Source organism: Culex quinquefasciatus, chromosome 1, assembly GCF_015732765.1.
Source record: "Culex quinquefasciatus strain JHB chromosome 1, VPISU_Cqui_1.0_pri_paternal, whole genome shotgun sequence".
Lineage (NCBI taxonomy): Eukaryota > Metazoa > Arthropoda > Insecta > Diptera > Culicidae > Culex > Culex quinquefasciatus.
In genome coordinates this window covers 10,021,375-10,045,514 of record NC_051861.1, presented here as the reverse complement: position 1 = coordinate 10,045,514, position 24,140 = coordinate 10,021,375, and the positions used below count along the sequence as shown (strand labels likewise).

The 24,140-nt window shown below is 42.2% G+C and overlaps 4 protein-coding genes across 4 annotated transcripts; 2 read left to right on the top strand and 2 right to left on the bottom strand.

Moving 5' to 3' along the window:
- The first annotated feature begins 106 nt into the window (after positions 1-106).
- Positions 107-18,891, top strand: LOC6039919. Its single transcript, XM_038249154.1, has 11 exons — positions 107-329; positions 500-687; positions 744-1,619; positions 1,678-2,190; positions 5,473-5,752; positions 5,820-6,010; positions 6,074-6,991; positions 7,059-7,794; positions 11,755-11,895; positions 11,994-12,163; positions 17,424-18,891. The coding sequence occupies exons 1-11, from the start codon at positions 213-215 to the stop codon at positions 18,793-18,795; spliced, it is 5,502 nt and encodes a 1,833-aa protein (XP_038105082.1). The 5' UTR covers positions 107-212; the 3' UTR covers positions 18,796-18,891.
- On the top strand, positions 5,493-7,997 carry LOC6039918 (zinc finger protein 37 homolog). The gene is made up of 4 exons (XM_001849364.2): positions 5,493-5,752; positions 5,820-6,010; positions 6,074-6,991; positions 7,059-7,997. Exons 1-4 carry the CDS (start codon positions 5,570-5,572, stop codon positions 7,825-7,827), a joined length of 2,061 nt encoding a protein of 686 aa, XP_001849416.2. The 5' UTR covers positions 5,493-5,569; the 3' UTR covers positions 7,828-7,997.
- On the bottom strand, positions 18,823-20,470 carry LOC6039914 (zinc finger protein 91). The gene is made up of 2 exons (XM_001849360.2): positions 20,301-20,470; positions 18,823-20,233 (listed from the first exon to the last, which is right to left on the bottom strand). Exons 1-2 carry the CDS (start codon positions 20,325-20,327, stop codon positions 18,896-18,898), a joined length of 1,365 nt encoding a protein of 454 aa, XP_001849412.2. The 5' UTR covers positions 20,328-20,470; the 3' UTR covers positions 18,823-18,895.
- Positions 20,471-21,369: 899 nt separating this feature from the next.
- Positions 21,370-24,118, bottom strand: LOC6039913 (zinc finger protein 37). Its single transcript, XM_001849359.2, has 4 exons — positions 23,856-24,118; positions 23,492-23,787; positions 22,010-23,183; positions 21,370-21,950 (listed from the first exon to the last, which is right to left on the bottom strand). The coding sequence occupies exons 1-4, from the start codon at positions 23,979-23,981 to the stop codon at positions 21,435-21,437; spliced, it is 2,112 nt and encodes a 703-aa protein (XP_001849411.2). The 5' UTR covers positions 23,982-24,118; the 3' UTR covers positions 21,370-21,434.
- Between the last annotated feature and the right edge of the window lie 22 nt (positions 24,119-24,140).

Here is a 24,140-nt window from a genome sequence, read left to right as displayed (position 1 = left end):
GTTCAAATGCGACCCCGCGAAAATTTCTACTGGGACGAATGTTTACACAAGGCGGACCTACCCAACTTTGCGTAGCTTAAATTAACCCTCAAAATAGTCATTTTCCCGCAACCGTGTGCAGCTCGAATTTGACAGCGGCCGCGGAGCTGTTTTCGTTTCGTCGAACATTTTCCGAATATTTCCTGCTCAACCAGATCAAACTGTGCTCCACGATGGATTTCGAGAAAGTTTGTCGCCTGTGCCTGGAGGAGAGGGAGCGGTTGCGGCCGATCACCGCCGGCGAGGACACTTTTCTGCGTGACATTTTCCGCAACATTTTGCAGATTGAGGTAAGTGTGCGGGGCTGCCAGTGAGAAATGGTTGACCGACGTTGGGGCGATGTCTGGGGGGTTTGGCGATGTGTCAAAATTTAAATGTAAACAAATCGGGGGTGGGTTGTGTGGGGTAAAGTGGACGTTTTCAATAATTTTGAAGAATAATTATTTTTTTCTTTTGAAAGGTATATCCAAATGATCAACTGCCGCAAAACATTTGCGCAACGTGCGTAACTTCGCTTATAAAACTTCACAGTACGATTGAACTGTTCCGGGCGAACGATTTAAAGCTTCGCAATCAGTTGTACGGATTTGTTGAGGTCAAAACGGAGATCATTGAGGAAACGGTGGAACCGGCACCGTTACCAAATCCGTAAGTTTAAGGGAAACTAGAATTTGGATGATGTAAAAATATTTCTGATTTTTTAGCAAAAAAGAAGATGAGCAGGATGAAAACGGTGAACTGCCGGAGGCAGAGTACTTGGATGAGGATTTACTCGTGGATCCCAGTGAGATCAAAAGTCCAGAATACGAGGACCTTCAAGGCTTCACTAAAAACGAGGATCAAGACGAATCTGATTTGGACATTACAGCAGATTGGAAGGTGCCAACAGACGAGAGTGATTCTCAACTGGAACGTCCCAAGCGAAAGCAGGGTCGACCGCGGGTTAGACCGATGAAACAGCGGCGAAAGGGCGTCTTCGGTCGGCCCCGAACTAACTTTAGAGATCCAAACCGGCCACGTAAAAACGATCACAAGTGCTACATCTGCATGAGTGAATCGCTGGGAAGTTCCGAAGCGCTCTTTGTCCACTTGAGTTCACACACCGACCAGCTGCCGTACACGTGCACCGTGTGCGTGCAGGAAACGGTCGTGATCAATCAGGTCACCACGCTGAACATCCACAAAAGGATGCACCTACTGCCGGAGAAGTGCCCGCACTGCGACAAACGCTTCAGCGGCAAACACAACATCGAACTACACATTTTAATGCTGCACCAGGAGCTCGCACCGCAAGACGAAAGCCCCGCACCGTGCCCCACGTGTGGCAAGGTGTTCCTGTCGGAAAAGGCTCTGCGATTCCACATGCACTCGCACAATCAAAGAATTGCGTGCGAAATCTGCGGCAAAATGTACCACTCGAAAACAAAACTCCGCGTTCACATTCGACGGGTGCACGAAAAAACCGGCAAAGTGGAGTGCCACATTTGTCACAAAATGCTGAATTCGTTGGATGCGGTTCAAAGTCACATCAATATTATGCACACAAATGAGAAGGTTCAGTGCAAGTACTGCCCGAAGACGTAGGTGTTACTTTTTATATTGTCCCAGAATAGATCTTTAAAAATGCGTTTTTTCCAGCTACACCTCGAAAACGAGCCTCCGCCTGCACGAAAAGCGCCACGAAACCATCCCGGAGGGTAAGGAGATGTCCAACGACTGGAAGCAGTTCTACACGTTCGTGGAAGGCAACGAGGACCTGAAGCCGAGTGCCCGCATGAAGCGGTGCAACCTGTGCGGCGCCACCGTGCTGCAAATCGGAACCCACCTGGCCAAGCGCCACTTCCCGAAGGAGTTCCGTTGCGCGCAGTGCGAAACAAACTTCAGCGACCGGAAAGCGCTGGAGGTGCACATGCTGGAGCATAGCGTCGGGAAGTTCCTCAAGTGTCCCATCTGCGAGCACGAGTTTACCGAGCGAAAGTATCTGGTGAAGCATCTCAAGACCAAAAAGCACCGCGACCACCCGCTGGCGCAAAACACCGACTGGCTCGATGCCAAGTATCCGTCGACGGTGCCGAAGCGGATCAAGTCGGAGGGAGGCACGGTTCAGGAGGTGCAGAGCGCGGTGGAAAGCATTGGGGCGTTTGTGCAGGAGTGAACAAGTGAGCGGGGGAACTCTTCGCTTGAGTTAATGTTTTAATAATTGTATATGATTATGAATAAAATTTTGATGAAGCAATTTCTTTTAATATTTTGACCCCGTTTACCTATTACCATCTCTTTTTTTAGAGAACACGCTGAAAATCCATTTCAGATCGCTTTTTTTTTCAAATGCAAACCAAATCTTAATAGACTGGACGCCATTATGCGATGTATCGACTGCCCCGCCATGAACACAATCAAAAATAATTTAAAATTCCAACTTATACCCTTTGTGGTCGTACGCGATTTCAATCTGATTTAGAGACCCAACTGATGTTCGCAATTCGCAATTTTCAGTGTAAGAACGGGCCTTGACCGATCTTATGCACCAGGTTCCCGACGAACACGCACTGCCCTTACACCTACATCTCACCCTTGCTCTGAGTCAGTACGAGCAGCACGCTAGAACACGCTTTGAGTGTTCGTGCCAGGCATGCACACCTTCTTTTCCGGTTACGCATTTTAACTCGGCCGGGGGTGGTACATTACGTAGAGTTTGATGTAAGTATAAGCGCCTAACCATTTATAGTGTGCCTATCAACTTTCATTAAAGCAAAAACTGTTTTATTTTTAGTTTGAATTCAAAAACTAGTTGTGTTATTTACTGTGTATTGTTTTCTCCTGAAATATTCCCTAATGTTAAGTCGTGTTTATCTGTTGCTATTTCTTTTGTCGCGGTGTTTTGTTACAATTTTTGATCCTAAGCATGTTATAAAAGTTTACCAAAAGTACAATAGTAGTGTTTGTGTTAATCCTTTAATCATTCCATAAATTGATTAAGGGCTCCAACCTTGCTTAAGAAAAAGGTGAAGTTTCAAAACAATGGACAGTGAAGGAAATATACTATGTAAAGAATCAAAAGTAAAAGAAAGATAGTAATTTATGAAGTAGATAAAGAAATTAACAATAGTTAATAAATAGAGGTAACAAACAAGCTTAGATTGTATTGAGGGCAATTTACAGGGAAGATGAGAATTTATTCAAATAGATAAATAAAGAAAAGGCACATGATAAACAAAATTGACATCGCTGCCAAATTAGGGGAAAGCAGACGGTTTGTTACAGCAGCATCAATTGGTAAAATAGAGTTGAAACATCGCTGCCAAATTAAGGGAAAGCAGACAGTTTGTTACAACAGCATCAATTGGTAAAATAGAGTGGAAAAGCGTTGAGAAATAAGAGAATCAAATAAGTAAAATCGAAATCAAACGGAGGATAGTAAGCAGAAGCCGTTTTAGAAAATCAGTGAAACAAAATAAACAGAAGATAGCTGTTAGCTGAAATGGAAAGAAGAGAAACCCCGTTCTGCGATGCTCTGGTACATCCACAGCAGTTGACTCAACATACTGCGAATCAAAACAATACCGTCTACAATCACAAATTACTTCCCTTTCCCACATTGACGCGCCCCTTTCTTCTAGCCGTCTCTACTCTGACCCTCGCTGGTCAAAGGTTTACGAGTCGTTTCCACAGGCCACCAGCTAGGTTACACCTTGTCATCATGATGACTAAACCAAGCCAACGTGGAGGTAAGAAAATAGGACACTTGCAAGGAACCAGAGCCATGCTGTTTTGTCCAAACAGCACTACGGATGTAGTTGGGCTCTTTCCGGGATGTTCCTCGCCTAGGTGTGTCAACCGACGAGTATCATCAGTATCATGCACCCTTGGCCTGCACATTTAGAGACCCAACTGATGTTACCGAAAAATACGAAATGCTCTGCTCTTAATTTAGAGCAAAACTCTGCAGTTACAATAAAATACCTCATTATAAGGGCTAGTGATTTTTCGCGATTTGACGGAAGCCGCGTAATCCGTGAAATTCATCCTAGGTCGTGAAATTTGGGAAATGCCGAGAAATTTGACATACTCAATGCATTTAAGCTTCATTTGTTTAATTCAAACGTTTACAGAGATTTTTACAAGCATTTTAAATGCAGATTACAAATAAAGAAGTATTTCATATCAGATCTACATTTATTTTTTGAAGATATTGTTCATTAGAATATTAAAAAAAAATGCAGATAGTTTCTTTATTCAACAAAATTCCAAAAAGATTGTAAAAGAACATTAAAAAACACTTCTTTAAAAGAAAATACGAAAAAATACCTTTTATTTTATTGTTTTAAAATGTGGGTAAAATTTATTTTAATTAATCAACTATATTAAACAACAAAAAACAAATTACATTTGATTGTTCTGAATATAATTATGTGTTTTTCCCTATGAGGGATAGGATGTTTTGAAAATGTTATCTAGATTTGTTAACCATTTTGCTATGTATTATATTTTTCTTTAGCATCAATAAATGCAAAAACTGATTTGAATGAGGTTTTTCCTGAACTTTATTAAAAAAAAACTAAAATTTGCCTATTGCTGAAATTTAAAAAAAATATCTGTACAGCACTTATTTTAATGTTTACGTAAGACCTTATAAAAAAATCTAGAATTCAACTGACGGAAATTCTTCAAAATTTCCCAAGTTTAATTAACTCCTTTTTTTTCAAATAAATAACTTGTGTAAGGGGGTTTTAAACCTTTTAAACGCGTGTTATTTTGTATCTGAAACTACTGCTTACTTTTTAGGCAGTTTTTTTGGTAATAATTTTGCTAAAAAAATACAGTTTAACGTTTGATCACTTTTTAGACTACCTTGAAATTGCCGTGAAATTTCAATGTTTTGTAATTGGCAAAAAAAGCAAAACAATCCACTTTAATGACCCTCGGGTCTTTTTTAGGCTCTGTTGCAAGTTTCTGCTCATTTCTAGGCGTCCGAAGGTTATGTGTGGTGAGTCACCCAAAACCTCTCAAGAAATGGTTTTGCTGCCGCCGCTGCCCATTTGTTTTTTTTTTTTCTTGACCGGTTCCTAGACCGGTTCCTTCAGAAGTGCGTATACCACTTGAAGACGTATAACAATATTAAGCTTATTATTATGAGAACATTGACACTTAGTGCATGCACCAAAAGTAGAATACATATGGATTTTTAACCAATTTGATCACGTCCTTTCTTGACATAAAACAAATCTAGTTGGACAGCGCGATCAAAAATGACGTTGATCCATTGCAATATATTTGTCTAAGTTTATTTTTTTACAAAAATGGTTCGTTTAAATATATTTTTAAGAAAAATACAAAATTGTTATTTTTTCCAAACCGAAAAACCTTTTCGAACTCCCCGAGGACCCATTGCACCCCGATTGCCGCCCGTACGTCACCGTTTCCAACTGACAGATCACGCCAGTGTGTTTACATTCATCTGTCACTCGCCATCGTCGTCGTCGAGCCAACAGAGCAGCAGCAGCCAGATTTTTCTTTCGTTCGCACAACGATGGAGGACGATTCTGCGGTGGCCGTCGCCGCCGCCGAGGCGCTTCCGGACGTGAAGCAGTCGCTAGATTTCGAGAAAATCTGTCGCCTCTGCTGCGAGGAGCGCTTCCGGATGCGGACCATTCTCGCCACCGAGGGGGACTACGCGCTGGGGAAGATTTTCAGCGAGCTGCTCCGGATCGAGGTGCGGGCGAGGGGGGAAGGAGTGGCCTGTTTTTTTGTGATTGAATATTTTTGTTTTTGCTTTTAAGGTTTATCCCGACGATGGGCTGCCGCAGAAGGTTTGCAAGGAGTGCGCCAGGAATATCGTCAAGATGTTCGAGGCCGTCGAGTACTATCGGGCGAACGATTTGTCGCTGCGGAAGCATCTGGTCGGAACGGTGGAGATCAAGGAGGAGGAGGAGGAAGTGGACATGGACTCGCCCAACGTTATACAGCAGCTGTGAGTTGGATTGGTGGGTTGTTTGGAGCGACGGCTGTATGAATGAAATTTTATGATTTTCAGGAAAATTGAAATGCTCAGCGAACCTTCGGCAGTGCCGGTGAAGAGCGAATATCGCGAAAGACAGCAGCGACAGACTCCCGAGCAGGATTATGAGGACGATCCGACCTGGGAGTTTGGGGACAGTTTGTACCCGGGCAACGAGGACGAAGACGATCGGCAATCTTCCTCATCTTCGTCGTCGTCGTCTTCCGACAGCAGCGATGGCTCGGTCGACGGAGACACGTCCGACTCGGACGCTTCGGAAGAAATCAAGCCCAAGAAGCGAGGTCGTCCACGGGGCAAAACCAACAGGGGACGTCCGCGGGGATCGGGCGGCAAGCGTGGCCGTCGCAAAACCAAAGTGGACAATCCGAGTCGGCCACGTAAAAACGACCACAAGTGCTACATCTGCGGTTCGGAACCGCTCGGCTCGGCAGAAGCCCTGGTGGCTCATCTGAACGAACACACGTCCGAAGTTCCGTACACGTGTCCAATCTGTGTCATGCAAACGATCGTAATTACCAGTGTCAACACGTTGAACATCCACAAACGGATGCACCTGAATCCGTACAAATGTGACCACTGCGATCGTCGTTACAGCGACCGGAACGCGGTCGACTTGCACATGCAAATGCAGCACACGGGCGCCAACGATCCGTGTCCGTCGCCCTGTTCATACTGCGGCAAGATCTGTCCGACGCGGCTGTCCCTGCGCTATCACGAGCGAAGTCACCAGACGGCCGTGGCCTGCGAAATCTGCGGCCGACTGTTCGCCGAGAAGCACAAACTCAAGCAGCACATCCGCCGGAAGCACGAAAAGATCCGCGAGCACGAGTGCCACCTGTGCCATAAGAACTTCTCCTCGCTGGACTCGGTTCACACCCACATTCGGACGATGCACTCCAACAACGAGTACAAGTGCGAGTACTGCAGTCGAACGTAAGTCATTTCGCTGAAAACCTCCTTCCCACCAAGATCCCAAACCCACACTTCTTCATTCTTCCAGTTACACGTCCGAGCTGTCCCTGCGCTACCACAAGAAGAAGCACGAAAATGACCAAAACTACCAAGCAACCCAAAAGTGGACCCAATACTACACCGTGCTGGAGCCCGAACCCGGCGCCAAGGAGGGCGCCCAGCGCATGAAACGGTGCAACATTTGCGGGGCCGTCGTGCAGCAAATCGGCACCCACCTCAGCAACATCCACTTCCCCAAGGAGTTCCGCTGCACGCTCTGTGACGCGGTGTTCAAGCGCAAAGAAACGTACGAATCGCACGTCATGGAACACGAGCACGGCAAAGCGTTCAAGTGTCCAATCTGCGGCAAAGAATTCTCCAGCCGCAAGCTGCTCATCTGCCACCTCAAGACCAAACAGCACCGAGATCACCCACTCGCCCAATCCCTCGATTGGCTGTACACCAAGCGCGAGCGCGTACCGAAGCATTTACAACAGCAGCAACCGCCGCCAATTCAACCGCTGCCTCAGCACGTCGTCAAACGGGAAACGACCATCGTGACCGGCGTCGAGCAGACCGTCTACACGACGCCAACAACTCCAACCGTGCAAGTGATGGAACGTGGTGGTCCTGCTGCTGCGGCGGCGGCGTCCCCGATGGACATGTTCAAGGTCGGAGGGAGCGGGGTGCTCGTGTACCCGTCCGTTGTGGTGGAAACCCACACGCCGGACGTGCGCAGTCCGGAAATGGTCGTACCGGTGCCGATCAAGAGCGACAACGGGATGGTGCTGCATTCGTCGGAAATTTCTTCGATTTAACCCGGCTTGGTGGGGAATGTGTTTCGATCAAAGTAACGTACATTTGATATTTAGATAATTTAGCATACTATTAGCAATAGTAGCCGTAAATCAATCTATGACATGACTTTCTCATTTCCGTGCAACCCGCAAATATATAACAGTTAATCGTAAATAAAAATGAAAAAGACAAAATTATAACTTAATTCAGCGAAAGAAAAACCCCACATTATTCAAACGGTCCTAACATTCAATGTTACGCCCTTTTGAAATGTTAGTCTTGATTTTAAATTTTTGAAAATATTTTTTCGAAAGGCTCGGAAAATTTCACGAATGTATCAAATTTTAACATTGTCAATCGGACCATTAGTTGCTGAGATATCGACATTAGAAACTAGTGGGTTGTTTGGGTGAGACCTAGAAAACATCAATTTTCTTGTTTTTAAACCTTTGCATCGCAATATCTCAGCAACTAAGGGTCGTATCAACTAAGTCCGAAAAAGCAAAATATAGAGAATTTTGTCAGCTTTTCAAAAATATTTTTTTCAAAAGTGGGCAAACATGGGCACTATTTTTAAAAAAATCAATAACTGCGAATATTTTGAAAAAAAGTTACATAAAAATGGCTATAACTTGAAAACGGTGCCTTTTATTGAAATTTCACTAAAGTACTTTTTGATTGCAAATTCAATTTTACTACAAAATGAAATTGAACAATTCACAATTCGCAATTTTCAGTGTAAGAACGGGCCTTGACCGATCTTATGCACTTGGTTCCCGACGAACACGCACTGCCCTTACACCTACATCTCACCCTTGCTCTGAGTCAGTACGAGCAGCACGCTAGAACACGCTTTGAGTGTTCGTGCCAGACATGCACACCTTCTTTTCCGGTTACGCATTTTAACTCGGCCGGGGGTGGTACATTAAGTAGGGTTTGATGTAAGTATAAGCGCCTAACTATTTATAGTGTGCCTATCAACTTTCATTAAAGCAAAAACTGTTTTATTTTTAGTTTGAATTCATAAACATATTGTTATTTACTGTGTATTGTTTTCTCCTGAAATCTTCCCTATTGTTGAGTCGTGTTTATCTGTTGCTATTTCTTTTGTCGCGGTGTTTTGTTACAATTTTTGGTCCTAAGCATGTTATAAAAGTTTACCAAAAATACTATAGTAATATTTGTGTTAATCCTTTAACCATTCCATAAATTGAGTAAGGGCTCAAACCTCACTTGTTAGAAGAAAAGGGTGAAGATTGAAAACAATAAACAGTAAAAGAGAATATATTTTATAAAAATCAAGAATCAATAGTAAGAGAATGATGATTGTATTTTAATGAATAAAAATGAGAAGCTGGATGTAGTAGTTGTAAAATCAGACAATAGTTAATAAATAGAGATAAAAAAAATCAAGCTTAGATTATAGAAATGATAATTTATAGGACAGATAAAGAATTATTAAAAAAAAAATAAATTCGCAATAAAATCAAAAAAGATTAGGCAAATGATAAATAGACTTGATCTTACTAGTACATTAAGGACAAGTATATTTTAAGGAAAAAAACAAAGATTGTTACAGCAGTATCAATTCGTAAAAAGAGTGGAAAAGCTTTGAGAGATAAGAGAATCAAAAGTTAGTAAAATCAAAATCAAATGATGAATATTAAATAGTAGAATCAGTGAAGAAGTGAGAATCAGTAGAGCAAAATAAAAATAGGAGATAGGTGGAAGCTGAGAATGAAGAGAAGAAAAAACCCCGTTGTGCGATGTTTCAGGTACATCCACAGCAGTTGACTCAACATACTGCGAATCAAAACAATACCGTCTACAATCACAAATTACTTCCCTTTCCCACATTGTCGCGCCCCTTTCTTTTAGCCGTCTCGACTCTGACCCGCGGTGGTCAAAGGTTTACGGTCCGTTTCCACAGGCCACCAGCTAGGTCATCATGAAAACCAAGCCAACGTGGAGGTTAGAAAATAGGACACTTGCAAGGAACCAGAGCTATACTGTTCTGATCAAGATAATTCGGATGATCTAACAGAACTACGGATGTAGGTAGTTAGTTGCGCTCCTTCCAGGATGTTCCTTACGTGGACGTCAACCGAAGAGCACGCAACAAGGTCAGTGCCATTGCATGCTCTTAGGTATCAATCCTTGGCCTGCAAATTAAACAATTTTTGCGACCAATATTTCGATTTTTTGAAAAAAATGTATTTATTAAAAAAATCATAACTCGGTCAAAAATTTTTGCCCATTCAGAAAATTTCTGAAAAGTTGGCATTTGATGTCCTCTAAAACATATAAAAAAATAAAAAAAATAAAAATAGTGTTTTTTTGCAAATCAAGTTTTAGTGACAAAAAGTCAAATAAAAAATCACCAAAATTTTTTTTACCGTGTATCATTTTTTTTCAGTGTAATCCATATCCATACCTACAACTTTGCCGAAGACACCAAATTGATCAAAAAATTTCTTCAAAAGATACAGATTTTTGAATTTTCACATATCATTTTTGTATGGACAGCTGCCAAATTTGTATGGAAAATTATATGGACAAACTAATAATGCAAAATGGCTTTTTTGGGCATACCGAAGGCACCAAAAAAGTTTCAGCCGGATTAAAAAATACAGAAAAAATCGAGTGATCGAAATCTCAGAGAATTGCTCATTTGGAAAAAATAATATTCGGAAAAAAATTATAATTCAAAATAAATAATAAATAAAAAAAGCATAAAAAACGTGATGATTTGCATTGTTGTAACACCATCAATAAAAAAAAAAAAAAAACAAAATGAGCAAACATTTAGTTTTGAGGCTAAATGAATGAAAAAAAATCAATCATGGAAATTACAAGAGGACACAAAACGATAAACTTTCTGCATCAATCGATCTCCACAAATTATCACCGCTTTTAGCTTCGGAGGACGCACGACGACTTGAATCGCCCATCATCAATTTAACACTGATCAACAAATTATTGTATGTTATCAATAGGTTATCTTGTTTACAGCACATCATGCAGATTCACGAATGCCTTTTCTGCAATGTTAGGTAAAGCATGTATTTTTTTTATGGAAACATCTTTGCCAACGTGATTCAAAAAGTGTATTCTATGCAACATAATTATTTAGGAATATTTCTGTAGACTGGTGTCACTAATTGATCATCGAAGTTGGACGACGCGCTCAGCCCCGATCTGAACCGCGATCACTCTTATAAGGGCCCTTTCACTCTCACCGCGCCTCACCCAAGGCGCCCTCTCCCGTACACGGCCAAGTAAGGGGTGGAAGTGCAATAGCTGAAATTTAATATAATGCCGTCTGACTGGGAGATCGACGACGACGACGACGACGACAGGCATTTATCGCCGACGCCGTCGAAAGAAGAACGTATATGGGCAGAAACCGCAAGACCGGCTTTGGGTTGGGGGGGGGAGGGAGCCAACGCACGAGGACAAAAGGGCACTTGGCGGCCCCACCGCCCGCCAAGCCACCAACCAAAGTCAGTCGTCATTCAGTCAGTTGCCGTCAGCCTTTTGGCCAAGGTGCGTGGGATATCGCGTTTCGTGGAGTTCTGGTTCGGTGGTCCAGATACTGTGTAGAACAACACACATTCGGTTGTTGTGGTTGATACCAACTGGTTACGGAAATAACAACAGCTGTTCAAATAAGCCTTTGGAAGAAATGGATCACCGCATGCAAAACATTTGAAAGTTGGCTAACAAACTGATGAGCTCATCACCAATACGGGCTGAGCCACCAAAAGTATTCGGATCACACCACCAAAACTTAAGTGCATTCAACCAACTTTTCGTTGGTCTGCTATCGTGCGAACTTCTCTCGCGGATGCTGCGCGGGGACAGCAATTTTTGAAAGTAGGTCACCAAAAGTACCAACTGGTTTATCTTTCAGCCAGTAACTCGCCTAATCGTCGCATTTTCGGTGAAAACCCCCGCAATTCCCAATGGATTTCACCGAAATATGTCGCATCTGTTGCGAGACCCGGCCGGACCTGCGTCCAATTCTGGAATCCGACGGCGACGACGACTTCTTGCACCAACTGTTTCACCAAGTTCTGCGGCTGGAGGTAAGCGCGTGTGAGAGTTGGCTTGGCGCGCGTGCTCCGAGCGCTCTCTACTACCGTGGCATGGGGTAACACCGTGGTAAACCTCTCAAATTTCGTAGATCGCCGCCGACGACGGGCTGCCGCAGAATGTCTGCACGCTGTGCCGGGAAACGCTGCGGAATGTGCAAGAAACGATCGCGATGGCCCGCGCGAACGATGCGATGCTGCGAAAGCAACAGCAACGGCTGGCACGGGGAAGCGATGGGGAACACCAGGTCACGGCGGAATTGTAAGTTGATTACGTTACCTCTTTTTATAAATTTTATACTTGCAAAATTAGTATTTTATAGAGTTTCGCAAATTGGGTTCTAAAGCCCTATGTCAATTTTTATGTACAACGGTATAAAACACGATTGGTTCCTAAAATGAAGCTTAGATTGCTGATATTATTGTTTACAGCGATAAAGCTTATTTTTCTGAGTACAATGACCCTTTGTACGACCATAAAGAGCTTAAAATATATTTTTAAATCAATTTTGAAAAATTAACCTCGCGGTCCTTCTTGACAGAAAAGCTCCTACTTGACAGGTCGTTCCAAGGGGACCATAGTTGATCCATCGAAAAAATGCTGTCTTGTCAAAAAAAAAAATTGCATTAAAATGAAAAAAAAGTGAACAGAAATGGTTTTTAATCGTGTTCTTTACCGTTGTACATAAAAATTGGCATAGGGCTTTAGTACCCAATTAAAAACTATTTCTGATCATTTTTTTTTTCATTTTAATGCAAACAAAAAAATTGACAAGACAGCATTTTTTCGATGGATCAACTATGGTCCCCTTGGAACGAGCTGTCAAGTAGGAGCTTTTCTGTCAAGAAGGACCACGAGGTTAATTTTCCAAAATTGATTTAAAAAACCATTTTAAACTTTTTGTGGTCGTACAAAGGGTAATTTTACTCAGAAAAATAAGCTTTATCGCTGTAAACAATAATATCAGCAATCTAAGCTTCATTTTAGGACCCAATTGCAAATATTGTTTCCAAAATTGGGTGACATCAAATATTCCTCTACAACACTACAACCCAACCCCGCCTATAGGCGGGATACGATCTAAAAATAAGCCTAAAATAAACTTTTTGCAATTCCGTCGTAAAACTACTTACTATTCCTGTCATTCTTGAACGACGAAATAGCCTACTTTTCTGTACCAAAAATAACAGAATAATAGCAACACTTTTCAAAATAAATGCTGAAAAGTTCTACTTTTCAGTACTCAAATGGGTGCTGAAAAGTTGAACTTTTCAGCACTTGTTTCGAAAAGTAACACTTTTCAAAAAAAAATGATTTAAACGATTTATTGACAGAATACATGAAAATTTGACATAAAATTTCACTCAGTGTGTTTTTTTTTTTGCAAAAAATGTTGTATGGAACTCGTTGCAAAACTTGTTTTTTCATCACTCTTCGTATTTATCCAACTCGTTGAACCTCGTTGGATAAATGTACAACTCTGCTGAAAAAATCCTCTTTTTGCAACTTGTTGCATAAACTACTATTTCAATCAATTTTAGACCTTCAAAAAGCATTGAAAAGAAACACTTTTTTTTGCGCAATAAATATTATTTTAATTGGCTTCACTTTTTTTTTGAAAAAAAATTTTAAATTAATTTTTTTTTTAAATTTTTGAGCTTTTAAAATTTTTAATTTTTTATATTACGGTACTTGTTCGGTAATTGGGTACTAAAGCCCTATGTCAATTTTTATGTACAACGGTAAAAAACACGATAAAAAACCATTTCTGATCACTTTTTTTTCATTTTAATGCAAAAAAAAAATGGCAAGACAACATTTTTTCAATGGATCTACTATGGTCCCCTTGGAACGAGCTGTCAAGTAGGAGCTTTTCTGTCAAGAAGGACCGCGAGGTTAATTTTTCAAAATTGATTTAAAAATCCATTTTAAACTCTTTGTGGTCGTACAAAGGGTCATTGTACTCAGAAAAATATGCTTTATCGCTGTGAACCATAATATCAGCAATCTAAGCTTCATTTTAGGACCCATTGTTTAACTGGGCTGCTTTTTAACTGGGCGCTCGATAACTAGGCTGTAGGCCAATTAAAAGGGACCATCCATAAACCACGTGAACAATTTAAGGGGGGGGGGGTGGAAGCATCTGTGCAAATTTTGAGCGAAATTAGTTGAGATTAACCCATTGATACCCGAGCCTAAAGCTGGTGAAAAAAAATTTCATGCAAAAATGATTTTTTTAAATCGCTTATAACTTTTTAGGATTGTTAGGACGCATTAAATTTTCAATGAGAATTTCACTCACTTTTTTCAATGAGAATCTCACTTTTGAGAATATTTGGATGGAAGTAGCGTACCCTGCAGACCAAACCGTAAGAAAATTTTGTTCTCCATACATTTTTTTTCAATTTTTCCCTTACAAACTTCACCTTCGAGTATCAATGGGTAAATCTCGGGTTAGTTTTCAAAAAGCCGTAAGAGCCATTGGTAAACAAAGTCCTTTTTGCATCGGTAGTTGACCTACTTACGAAAAATCAATATCAAAAATGCTTGAGATTGTTCATCTACACGTCCTTCAAGTGCCCCAAACTAAAAATAAATGAAATTCTGTTTGATTTAGGAGGAAAGCAAAAATTAATATCAGAGGTCACGGTGGCTTTTACGGCTTTTTGAAAATTCACCCGAGAAATGTTGACCGATTTTGCTCATATTTGGCCCAGAGTCCTAAAATAGCTCAAGGAACAAAATTCAGCTTGTGGAGCGAGGTTTTGAGAAAAATTCCCATATTCTGGGCACCCTAATGGACAATTGTCCACGAAGGGGTGGGGGACAAACGTAAAAAAAAACAAAACAAACCGACATGACCGAGGGGTTAATGGATGCAAAATCATGTTCAATTAATTAAAAAAAATCAAACTTTTATTCAATTTGAAGTCACAATTAAAGAAATATGAAAAGTAAGAATTGAAAATAAATTTTAGTAACTTTGAGTTTTATATTTCGTCAGGAAAATAACATGCATCGGTGATCCCCTCGTAATTTTTCGTTCAGCCCAGCTAGCGAGCGGCGACTGGGCTACGTTCCTAGCCCAGTTACCGAACAAGTATGTACTGCATTTTAAATTTATTTCAATTGTTTAAATCTTTTGTTTTGAATTTGTAATTTTTTCAAATTGGTTTTTAATTTTATCTTTTTTTTATTTTAAAGAATCATACGATCTAAAAATTTGCTCAAAATCAATTATCAATCAATTGTTGATCTTCAACAAGATTTGAAAAAAGGACTTTTATTTTTGATTTATTTTAGTTTGAAATAAAATAATATTTTTTTCTTATCTTAAACATTTTATATTCATTAACTTTAAATTTTTGAAAAAAAATCCGCTTTAATACTCTTAATTTTTTTCAACACTTTAATTTTTTTCTAATTTGTGAACTTTTAAAATTTACTAATCGTTACCTTCTATTTTTTTAAATGTTGTTTTAGGCCGTAAAATGAATCGGGCGACAAAAGCTTTAAATAAAATTTGTACCAGCCTAATATTACAATAAAAATTTGCTGATTTTACAAATGGGTCATTCCATCTCAACTGTGCACGAAAAAGTGCAAATTACCCTCTCTGTGTGCTTCTAGCAGATGCGGCCAATGAAGCTGGGTAATCTCAAATACTCAAAACTTTGAAATTCGATATCTCTGGTACGAAACATATTCATTTCTGTCGATAAGTGATAATTATGTAAAATTGTCCGGGGAATATGATGGTGAGGTCAAATCAAAAAAATATGTTGAGGTGTTTTGAGATACGGCCGTTTAAGTTTTCATTTGCGCAATACGGGTAGAAAAAATAAATTAATCAAAATTTTGATCACGGAAATGGATTCTACGTCCAATTTCCTTAAAAATTGAGTCTAAGACCGACCTTCTAAGAAGCTATCGCCGTTTGAAACTAAGGTTCGCTCCAAAATCGCCAAAAAGTCGATTTTTTGGGGAGCTACAAAAATGGAGGGGGTGGTCCGATTTGGATGAAATTCGGGATTCTAGCAAGTTTTGATAGTATCAACAGCCCTGCCAAATTTGAGCAGGATCGGAGAGGGTAATTTTCAAATGCTGTTCCGCTTCAGATGCAATGACCCAAATTTTAAAAATCTTAAAAATAAATCAGGCTTCATCCATAAAGTACGTCACGCTAAAATCGGCCAAAATTTACCCTCCCTCCCCCTTTGTCACGCTTTTCCTATACTTATAACATGCAATGCCACACTTGCTCAGACCCTTCCTCCCCCCCTAGAGCGTGACATACTTTATGGATGACGCCTCATAAAAAAAACCTTTAATAAAAAAATTTTAAAGTTTTGAAAAAATCTTTTTAGCTTAAAAAAAGAAATGTTAAAATTTAATAATTCTTCAAAATAAAACAACACAATTAAAACAAGCAAAAAATAGTAAGATTTGCTACCTAATTTGAAAGGTTCAGAAATTTGAAAAGTTTTAAAATGTAACAAAAATAATAAATAAAGCTGTTGAACATTTTATTCAAAGTTTTTGTTTCGACCTCGGCCGAGGGAGAAAAATATTTGCATCTGCCTTATTTATAAAATTTTCAACATTTAAATAAATTCATATTTTTGAACCAGAAAATTTGCATTTTTTTCTATTTTCTTTAAATTTTTCAGCTGTGTTAAAAATCATATTTTTTTTAACGATTTTTCCATGTTTAATTTTTTTTAAAGATTTTTTAAATCTGTAAAAATTAGCTAATTAAAAAAAAAATAAACATGTTTTTTGTAATATTTTTAACTTTAAATTTTTCAGCATTTCAAATTTTCATTTTTTGATGTTTTGAAGAATTGCAGAATTGTTAACATTTATAAATTAAAAAAAACATATCTTCTAAATTTTTAAGTTTTGTTCAAAAACCTTAAAAATCATGTTTTTAAGATTATTCTTTTTTAAGTTTAGTTTTTTTTTTTAAGATTTTTGAAATCTGTGGAAATCAGCAAATTAAAAAAATAAATATGTTTTTGTAATATTTTTAACAAAAAAATCATAAAAACTTCAAATTTTGTGTAATCAATTAGATTTTTAGTTTTGTAAAATGTTCACACTTTTTGAAAACTTTGAAATATTGAAAATTCAGTTTGTTTTAAATTCCAGAAAATCTCTATAGTATTGATATTTTTAAAATTGCTATTACAAATTTTGATCGTAATTTCTCGATCCACGAGCGAGATTTCTCAATAATGAAATGTCGAGCGTAATTTCTCGTTGGTATAAATCGTCGATTTGTCGATGGTAGACTGAACATTTTACTGAAGGATGCAAATGGTCATTTCGAGGCATTTTTCAGCAAGATTGTTCAGGTTTGCTCACGAATGACTGATTACTGAGCGCTCCAGAGAGTATACCTATGAGTCAATCTCAAGATGATCACCAAATGATCATCTTGTGATCGACTCATCTTGCTTCTTTGTTTACAAACTTTATTAAAAATATTTTTTTTTTGGTTCTACTACTTTATGTTTAGGCAAGTCGATCTTCTGACCGAATCAGCCGTCGAAGATCAACTCACAAACTCATGCGAGGACGTCGAAGGAATCGTTGATGAAAACGTTATCATCGAAGAAGTGTTGGAAGAATGGATCCTCTCGGACGCTGATGATCACCCTTCTGAATCAGAACTTTGCCCAACGGATCAAGAGGAATCCCACGCCATCGTCCAGCAAGAATCGTCCGACTCGGGACACGTTTCGACTGACCTCGAAGAGACCAACAAGGACAAGCCCAAAAAGCGCCCGCGCAAACGTCTCGTAAGTCCACCTCCGCCGCCTCGCAAGCGGCAAAGGCGTGACGATCCGGAACGACCCCGCAAGAACGACTTCCGGTGTTACGTGTGCAAAAGTGAGTCGCTCGGGTCGGCGGAAGCCTTGTACGCCCACTTGAACTCACACGCCGACGAGCTGCCGTACACGTGCTCGAGCTGCGTGATGGAACGGGTCGTGATCCGGAGCGTTACGCAGCTGAACGTGCACAAGCGGATGCACGAGAATCCGGTCAAGTGTGGGTATTGCGACAGGCGGTATCACAACGCGCGAGCGGTGGAGTTGCACGTCCAGTTGCACCATCTGGGGGAGAACGTTTCGCAGCCGGTGGAGTGTGGCCATTGCGGGAAGGTTTGTCCTTCGCTGCCGGCGCTGAGAACCCACGAGAAGTTGCACACGCGTGCGCTGGGTTGCGAGTTTTGCGGGAAGTTGTTCACTGGGCGGCACAAGCTGCGCGAGCACATCCGCCGGAAGCACGCGACGGTGAAGGAGTTTTCGTGCAAGGTTTGTGGGAAGGAGTTTGCCACGCTGCTGGCGGTGCAGTCGCACATGAAGATCAAACATTCGGAGCAGGAGTTCAAGTGCGGCTTTTGCGAGAGGAGCTACAGTTCGGATCAATCGCGCCGTTTTCACGAGAAGAAGCACGCGAAGGATGCAGGTTACCAGGCGAGCAACCGGTGGACGCAGTTCTACACGCTGATCGATTCCGGAGAGGGTGGTGCCAAGAAGAAGCAGTGCACTCTGTGCCAGGCGATCGTGGGCGCGATTGGACCGCACATGACTTCGGTGCACTTTCCGCAAAAGTATCGCTGCGACGTGTGCGAGGCCGAGTTCGGGTCGAAAGCTAGCTACGCGATCCACGTGGCGGAACACGAGAAGGGCAAGGCGCACCGGTGTCCGATCTGCGAGAAGGAGTTCTCGGTGAGGAAGCTGTTGCTGACGCATTTGAAAACAAAGAAGCACCGCGATCATCCGCTGTCGAAGCTGTTCTTCAAGAAGGCGCCCACGACGGTGGAGGAAATGTTTGGCGCGGACATGCCGGAGCAGCTGCTGGAGGATTGGGAGGTTGCGGGTTGAATCGTTATCAAATTCTTTATTGTTGTGTTTTATTTTAAAAAAATGATCCTTTATTATTAATGTTAAAGAGAAATACATATCAAAATGTACGCAAAATAAATCATTCTGCACGGACGGACTCAATCTTCTCCTCATCTAGGTCAATCTGGGTTGTGTCGGCGAGGACCGGAGCGGCGGCAACGACAATTTCACGTTTGGTCACGGTAATGTCCTCCTTAGACGCGTTGACATGCTCGTACTTTTTCACCGTCGATAGCGTCTTGTGGACGCGCTCCTTGTGTGCCTCCATGCGCCACTTTGTCTTGAACTTGGTTCCACATTCGAGGCACTTGAAGTTCTTCTTATCGTCGTGGGTCACGCGATGTTCCTGCAGTTTTTCGTCTGTCGGGAAGGTTCTCCAGCAGTCGTCGCAGTTGAACTTGTACTGGTGCACTTTCATGTGGGTGTTGAGCGAGCATTGCCAGTTGAACCAGCGGGGAGGTTTACACTCGGGGCACTTGAAGCGACGATTCTCGTGGACCTTTTCCAGGTGAAACCGAAGGCGACTTCGTTCGGAGAACTTTTTGTTGCAGATCTGACACTCGTAGCCTTCCTCGCGGTGGCCAGTCTTCATGTGGTTACGGTACTGAACCAGGCTGGTGAAGTCCTTGTCACAGCGGAGGCAACGCTGCTTGACCTTTTCGATTTTCTTCAGCGTTTCTTCGTGCAGAATTTCGACGTTTTCCTGTTCCACTTCGAGCTCTTCATGTTCAACTTCGACGTCTTCCTGCTGTGGAATCGCTTCCTCCGTTTCCATAGACAAATCAACCAGCTCAAATTGAGGCTCAGTATTCTCGTCGGCGTTCTCCTTGTCCGCCGTGGCCGTACTCAGCAGCTCTTCTTCGAGCTTCAGCAGCCGCTTTTGAGCCAGGTCACATTTCTTGACAAACTTCTGGAACTGGAGCATCACGGCGATGCACTCGTTGCACACCCCATTCGGCAGGTCCGGCCGCTGCTGGTGTGTTCCCACACAGCAGGCCACAATCTCCGGCATGTTGTTCAGCTGACTCAACGAATGCCTCATCGGTTTGTCCTCCTTCTTGGCACAGAAACGGCAAAAGTAGTCCTTCGATTCAAAGTCGTCCTTTTCCTCGACACCCTGCCGGTATTCCATCACTCCGAGCTGCAGCGTTGGAACCGTTCCCGGGTACAGCCTCGGTTTCTTCCTCGTTCGATCGATGAACCGCTCCTCAAAATGCACCTCGCAGATCCGGCCATTCTCCGGCAGCTCCGTTTGAAACTTGGTGACCCAGGACGTGCTCCGCCACCAGTGGATCAAATCCCCAAACGCCATACTAAACAGCACAATCTGGGACCGCTCGGAGATGGCCTTACAGCCCGGAACCACGCAACATTCATCGCTGACTGCACTGTCCTTCGGCGAAGCTTTGTTGACGATCTGGAAGCAATCCCAAACTTATTATCCAAAACCCAAATCAACAAAAAAAAAACTCCCCAAAACTCACCGTACTCCTGGTATTTTTCGGGGCCATTTTGCGCACCCACCGTCCGGAACCCGGAACGACACGGAACCACCTGTGGAATTTTGTGCGAAAATCGAACGAAAAACGACGCGCTTGGTTTCGGGGTTCAAAACAACTGCGTCCCGTCCCGATGACGTCACAACAACAAAACAAGCCGCAAACCCGGTAGGAAATGATTCGTCGACTTTGTCGACTGGAATGAAGGTGGGTTTAATATCGACCTCCAGCATCCAGTTTAACACTTCAAAACCCGAAGGAAACGGTTGGAACGGGATGATAAATAATCCTTTGGTCCAGAGATTTTTACGAATTTACAGATGAGTAAAGGAGCCATTACACTACCGCAAACAAACAAACAAACTCGCACTTTTTCGTGTTTGACAGTTTGTACAAACAACTTGCAAACTGTCAAAAAGTGCGAGTTTGTTTGTTTGTTTGCCGTAGTGTAATAGCTACTTAAGTGTAGAATTTTGTAGAACTTGATTTTACCAATTTCACTAATTTGCGCATCTAAAATCAGCGTTCCTTTTTTGCTTTGGTTGAAACTAAAGTTAATTGGGTACTAAAGCCCTATGTAAATTTTTATGTACAACGGTAAAAAACACGATTAAAAACCATTTCTGATCACTTTTTTTCATTTTAATGCAATTTTTTTTTTGGCAAGACAACATTTTTTCGATGGATCAACTATGGTCTCCTTGGAACGAACTGTCAAGTAGGAGCTTTTCCGTCAAGAAGGACCGCGAGGCTAATTTTTTAAAATTGATTTAAAAATCCATTTTAAACTCTTTGTGGTCGTACAAAGGGTCATTGTACTCAGAATAATAAGCTTTATCGCAGTAAACTATAATATCAGCAATCTAAGCTTCATTTTAGGACCCAATTGATGATTTCTATCAAGTTCTAGACATCCGTACATATCTCTGAAAAAATCATCGTTTCAATGGGTTGAGTTATGGCCAAAAACAAATGAGATGAAATAACCGTTACCGTAATAACCGTTACCAAATATGGCTGTGATACATCACTTTCTAAGCAAAATGTTCCATAGTTACCTAGTTTTATCACTCATACAGCTATATTAAATCAAACAAATGCCACTTACCCATCACCAGTTCAGCTTCTCAGCACGTTCATCCCCTGAATCAGCGGCGGCTGCTGCTGCTGCTGCGGAATGATCATACCGAATGAGCTACTGCTCATGGCTGACGAACTACCAGCGTACTGGTCCAACGCGACTTCGGTCGTCATCCGCTGCTGCTGCGGAGAATCCACCATTGGCACCGGCGTTGACCGCTGCGGTGCCCACTCCGGGTGCGCCGCCTTCAGATGAATGCGCAGATTGTTCTTGGTAGAAAAGACCTTTCCGCAGTGCTTGCACTTTTCCGGTTTTTCTCCGGTGTGCGTAGTATAGTGAGCTCTGAGCTGTTTTGCGGTGGCAAATTTGTGCTGGCACTGGTCGCACTCGTACTCCTTGAAGTGCGCCTGTAGATGGGATATCATGTTGTTCACCTTGTCCGTGTTGTACCGGTCGCAGTGGTTGCACTTGAAGTGGAGCGGATCGCGGCTCAGCACGGTGTAGTGATCGACCCAGGACTTGGCGGGCCGGTAGTTGTCGTTCTTTTCGTGGACCTGTTGATCGAATAAATTAGTTTGAAAGAATTCTATCAAGATATTTATCAAACTCTAACCTTCAAATGCGTAATCAGATTGCACGACGTGTTGAACTTCTTCGAGCACAGATGGCAGGCGTAGCTACGTTCGTGGGTGTGTTTCTTGAGATGGACGTCGTAGGATTCTACTGTAAGCAGGATTTTCTTACAAACCACGCACTCGATGCCTCGGTTCTGGTCGTGCGTCCGTTCGTGGTTCCGTTTCTTGTTCGGGTGGTTGAACACCATGTCGCAGTGACTGCACTTCAGCTTAGTCGTGTGGTACTTCATGTGAATCTTGAGCGCGTTTTGAGACCCGCAAGTTTTGCCGCACACTTCACAATTCACCAGACACGGTGCAGCGCCGCCCAAGTGGAAGGTCTGCAGGTGATAGTACTTTCCGGCTGCGTTACTGTATCTTCGATCGCAATAGTCGCACTTGACCGGTTGTTCGTGCATCTTCATGTGCGTATTCAACGTACGAACTCTCGTCAGGACAACCGTCTCCATCACGCATTCCTTGCACGTGTACGGAATTTGATTTACATGTGTCGAGAGATGCTCAATAAGGGCTTGTTGACTGCCCAGCGATTCGCTTTTGCAAACGTAACACTTGAAGTCGTGCAGCGAAGGTTTTGGCTTTTCCAGTTTAGGCCCCGGCTTCGGTCCCGGCTTCTTCGGAGCTTTCTTAGGCTTCGGAGCGTCACCGTCTGTATGGACGCGCTTCTTCCTTCCCCTCTTTTTAGGTATTTTAGGAGCATCAAACGATTCATCCGGATCCTTTTCCTTCTTGGCGTCCTTCAACTCGAACGTTTTATCCGTATCTTCATCGTCATGATCGCTAAGCGGTTCGTCGTCCGACAGTACCTCAATTTTAGGTGTCTTTGTTTGCCTCCTGCTGACTCTCCTTGAACCACTATCATTAGTTACATTTTCCTTCTTAGCCTTCTTCCTAGGTGGTTTCTCCTCCTCCGATTCACTATCGGATTGGAACGGACTAGGGGCATCGGCTGGGCCAAATTCATCAAAGTCCTCCGGTTCTTCTTTATGATCCTGTAGCACCACAACGGCCGGTTCTACCGGGATCGCCAGCGGTTTAACGTCGGACTCGGCCTCAACATCGTTTACAACTTTTTTAAGAATCTTCAACGGCATATCTTCATCGGATTCGCTGTCCAGCAGTTCGTGCTTGACTTCGTTGAATTCGAAGTTGCTAAAAGGTAGAGGAGTCTGTTTATATCCGGCTGTCCAGATAATGCTGCTTATTTAATTTTAAATACAGAAAATGTATCCTTTGTTAAATCATGATTTAGTAAATAATTAAAACAGTGTTGTTTATTTAAATCAGGTGAATTTAAACGAAAATACTCATTTCACACCAAAAATAAAAAGTTGGAAATGGGTTGGTTATTCAGGTGTTAGGTCGTATCAAGCGTATGTCGACCCGACATCAACCAGAAATCGGAACGACACCCAGTAAAAAAAAAGATCGACTCTCAATCAATCTTTAGTGGCACTCACCCTGCATCTGTGCCTCCAAGATCTTTCGCTTCTTTAGCGAGTTCCTTTTTCGAAACATCCCCGTCCTTGGGATCAGCACCCCAGCCATGCTCGTCCTCGTCCGCCGACTTCCGGGCGTACTTCCGGCGATCCTGACCCAGCTTGTGGATCTCTTCCGCAGCCACCGTTCCATCCTGTAGCTTCTCCCGAAGCTTCCGGTCACTCTCCACGAACAACGAAACGTTTTCACGCACTCGAATCAGCTTGACGGCGCACGATTTGCACACCATCTGGGGCAGATTGTCGTTCTGATCGATCTGGATACAGTGAGAGAAGCCGGAAGTTAAACCGGTTCCAATAGATATTAAGATTGTTTTTTTTATACCTCCAGCCGAACGTAGTCCCTGATGATGAACACAAGGTTGTGATCCTGGAAAATGGTGAACAGGCTGCGCAAGATTGCGCCGGTCGACAGACACATCCGGCACATCCGCAGCTTGGAACTGGCCATCACGGGGCCGGGTTTTTACCGTAAAAATCACGAAAAACAACACTCCAGAAACACTTTGTGTACAAACAAATTGTTTTTGACGCTTTCTGGTCAACGGGACGGGTCGGCAAAACCGAGTCGACTTTGTCGGTCGGGGATTACCCCCTTTAACTGTCACTA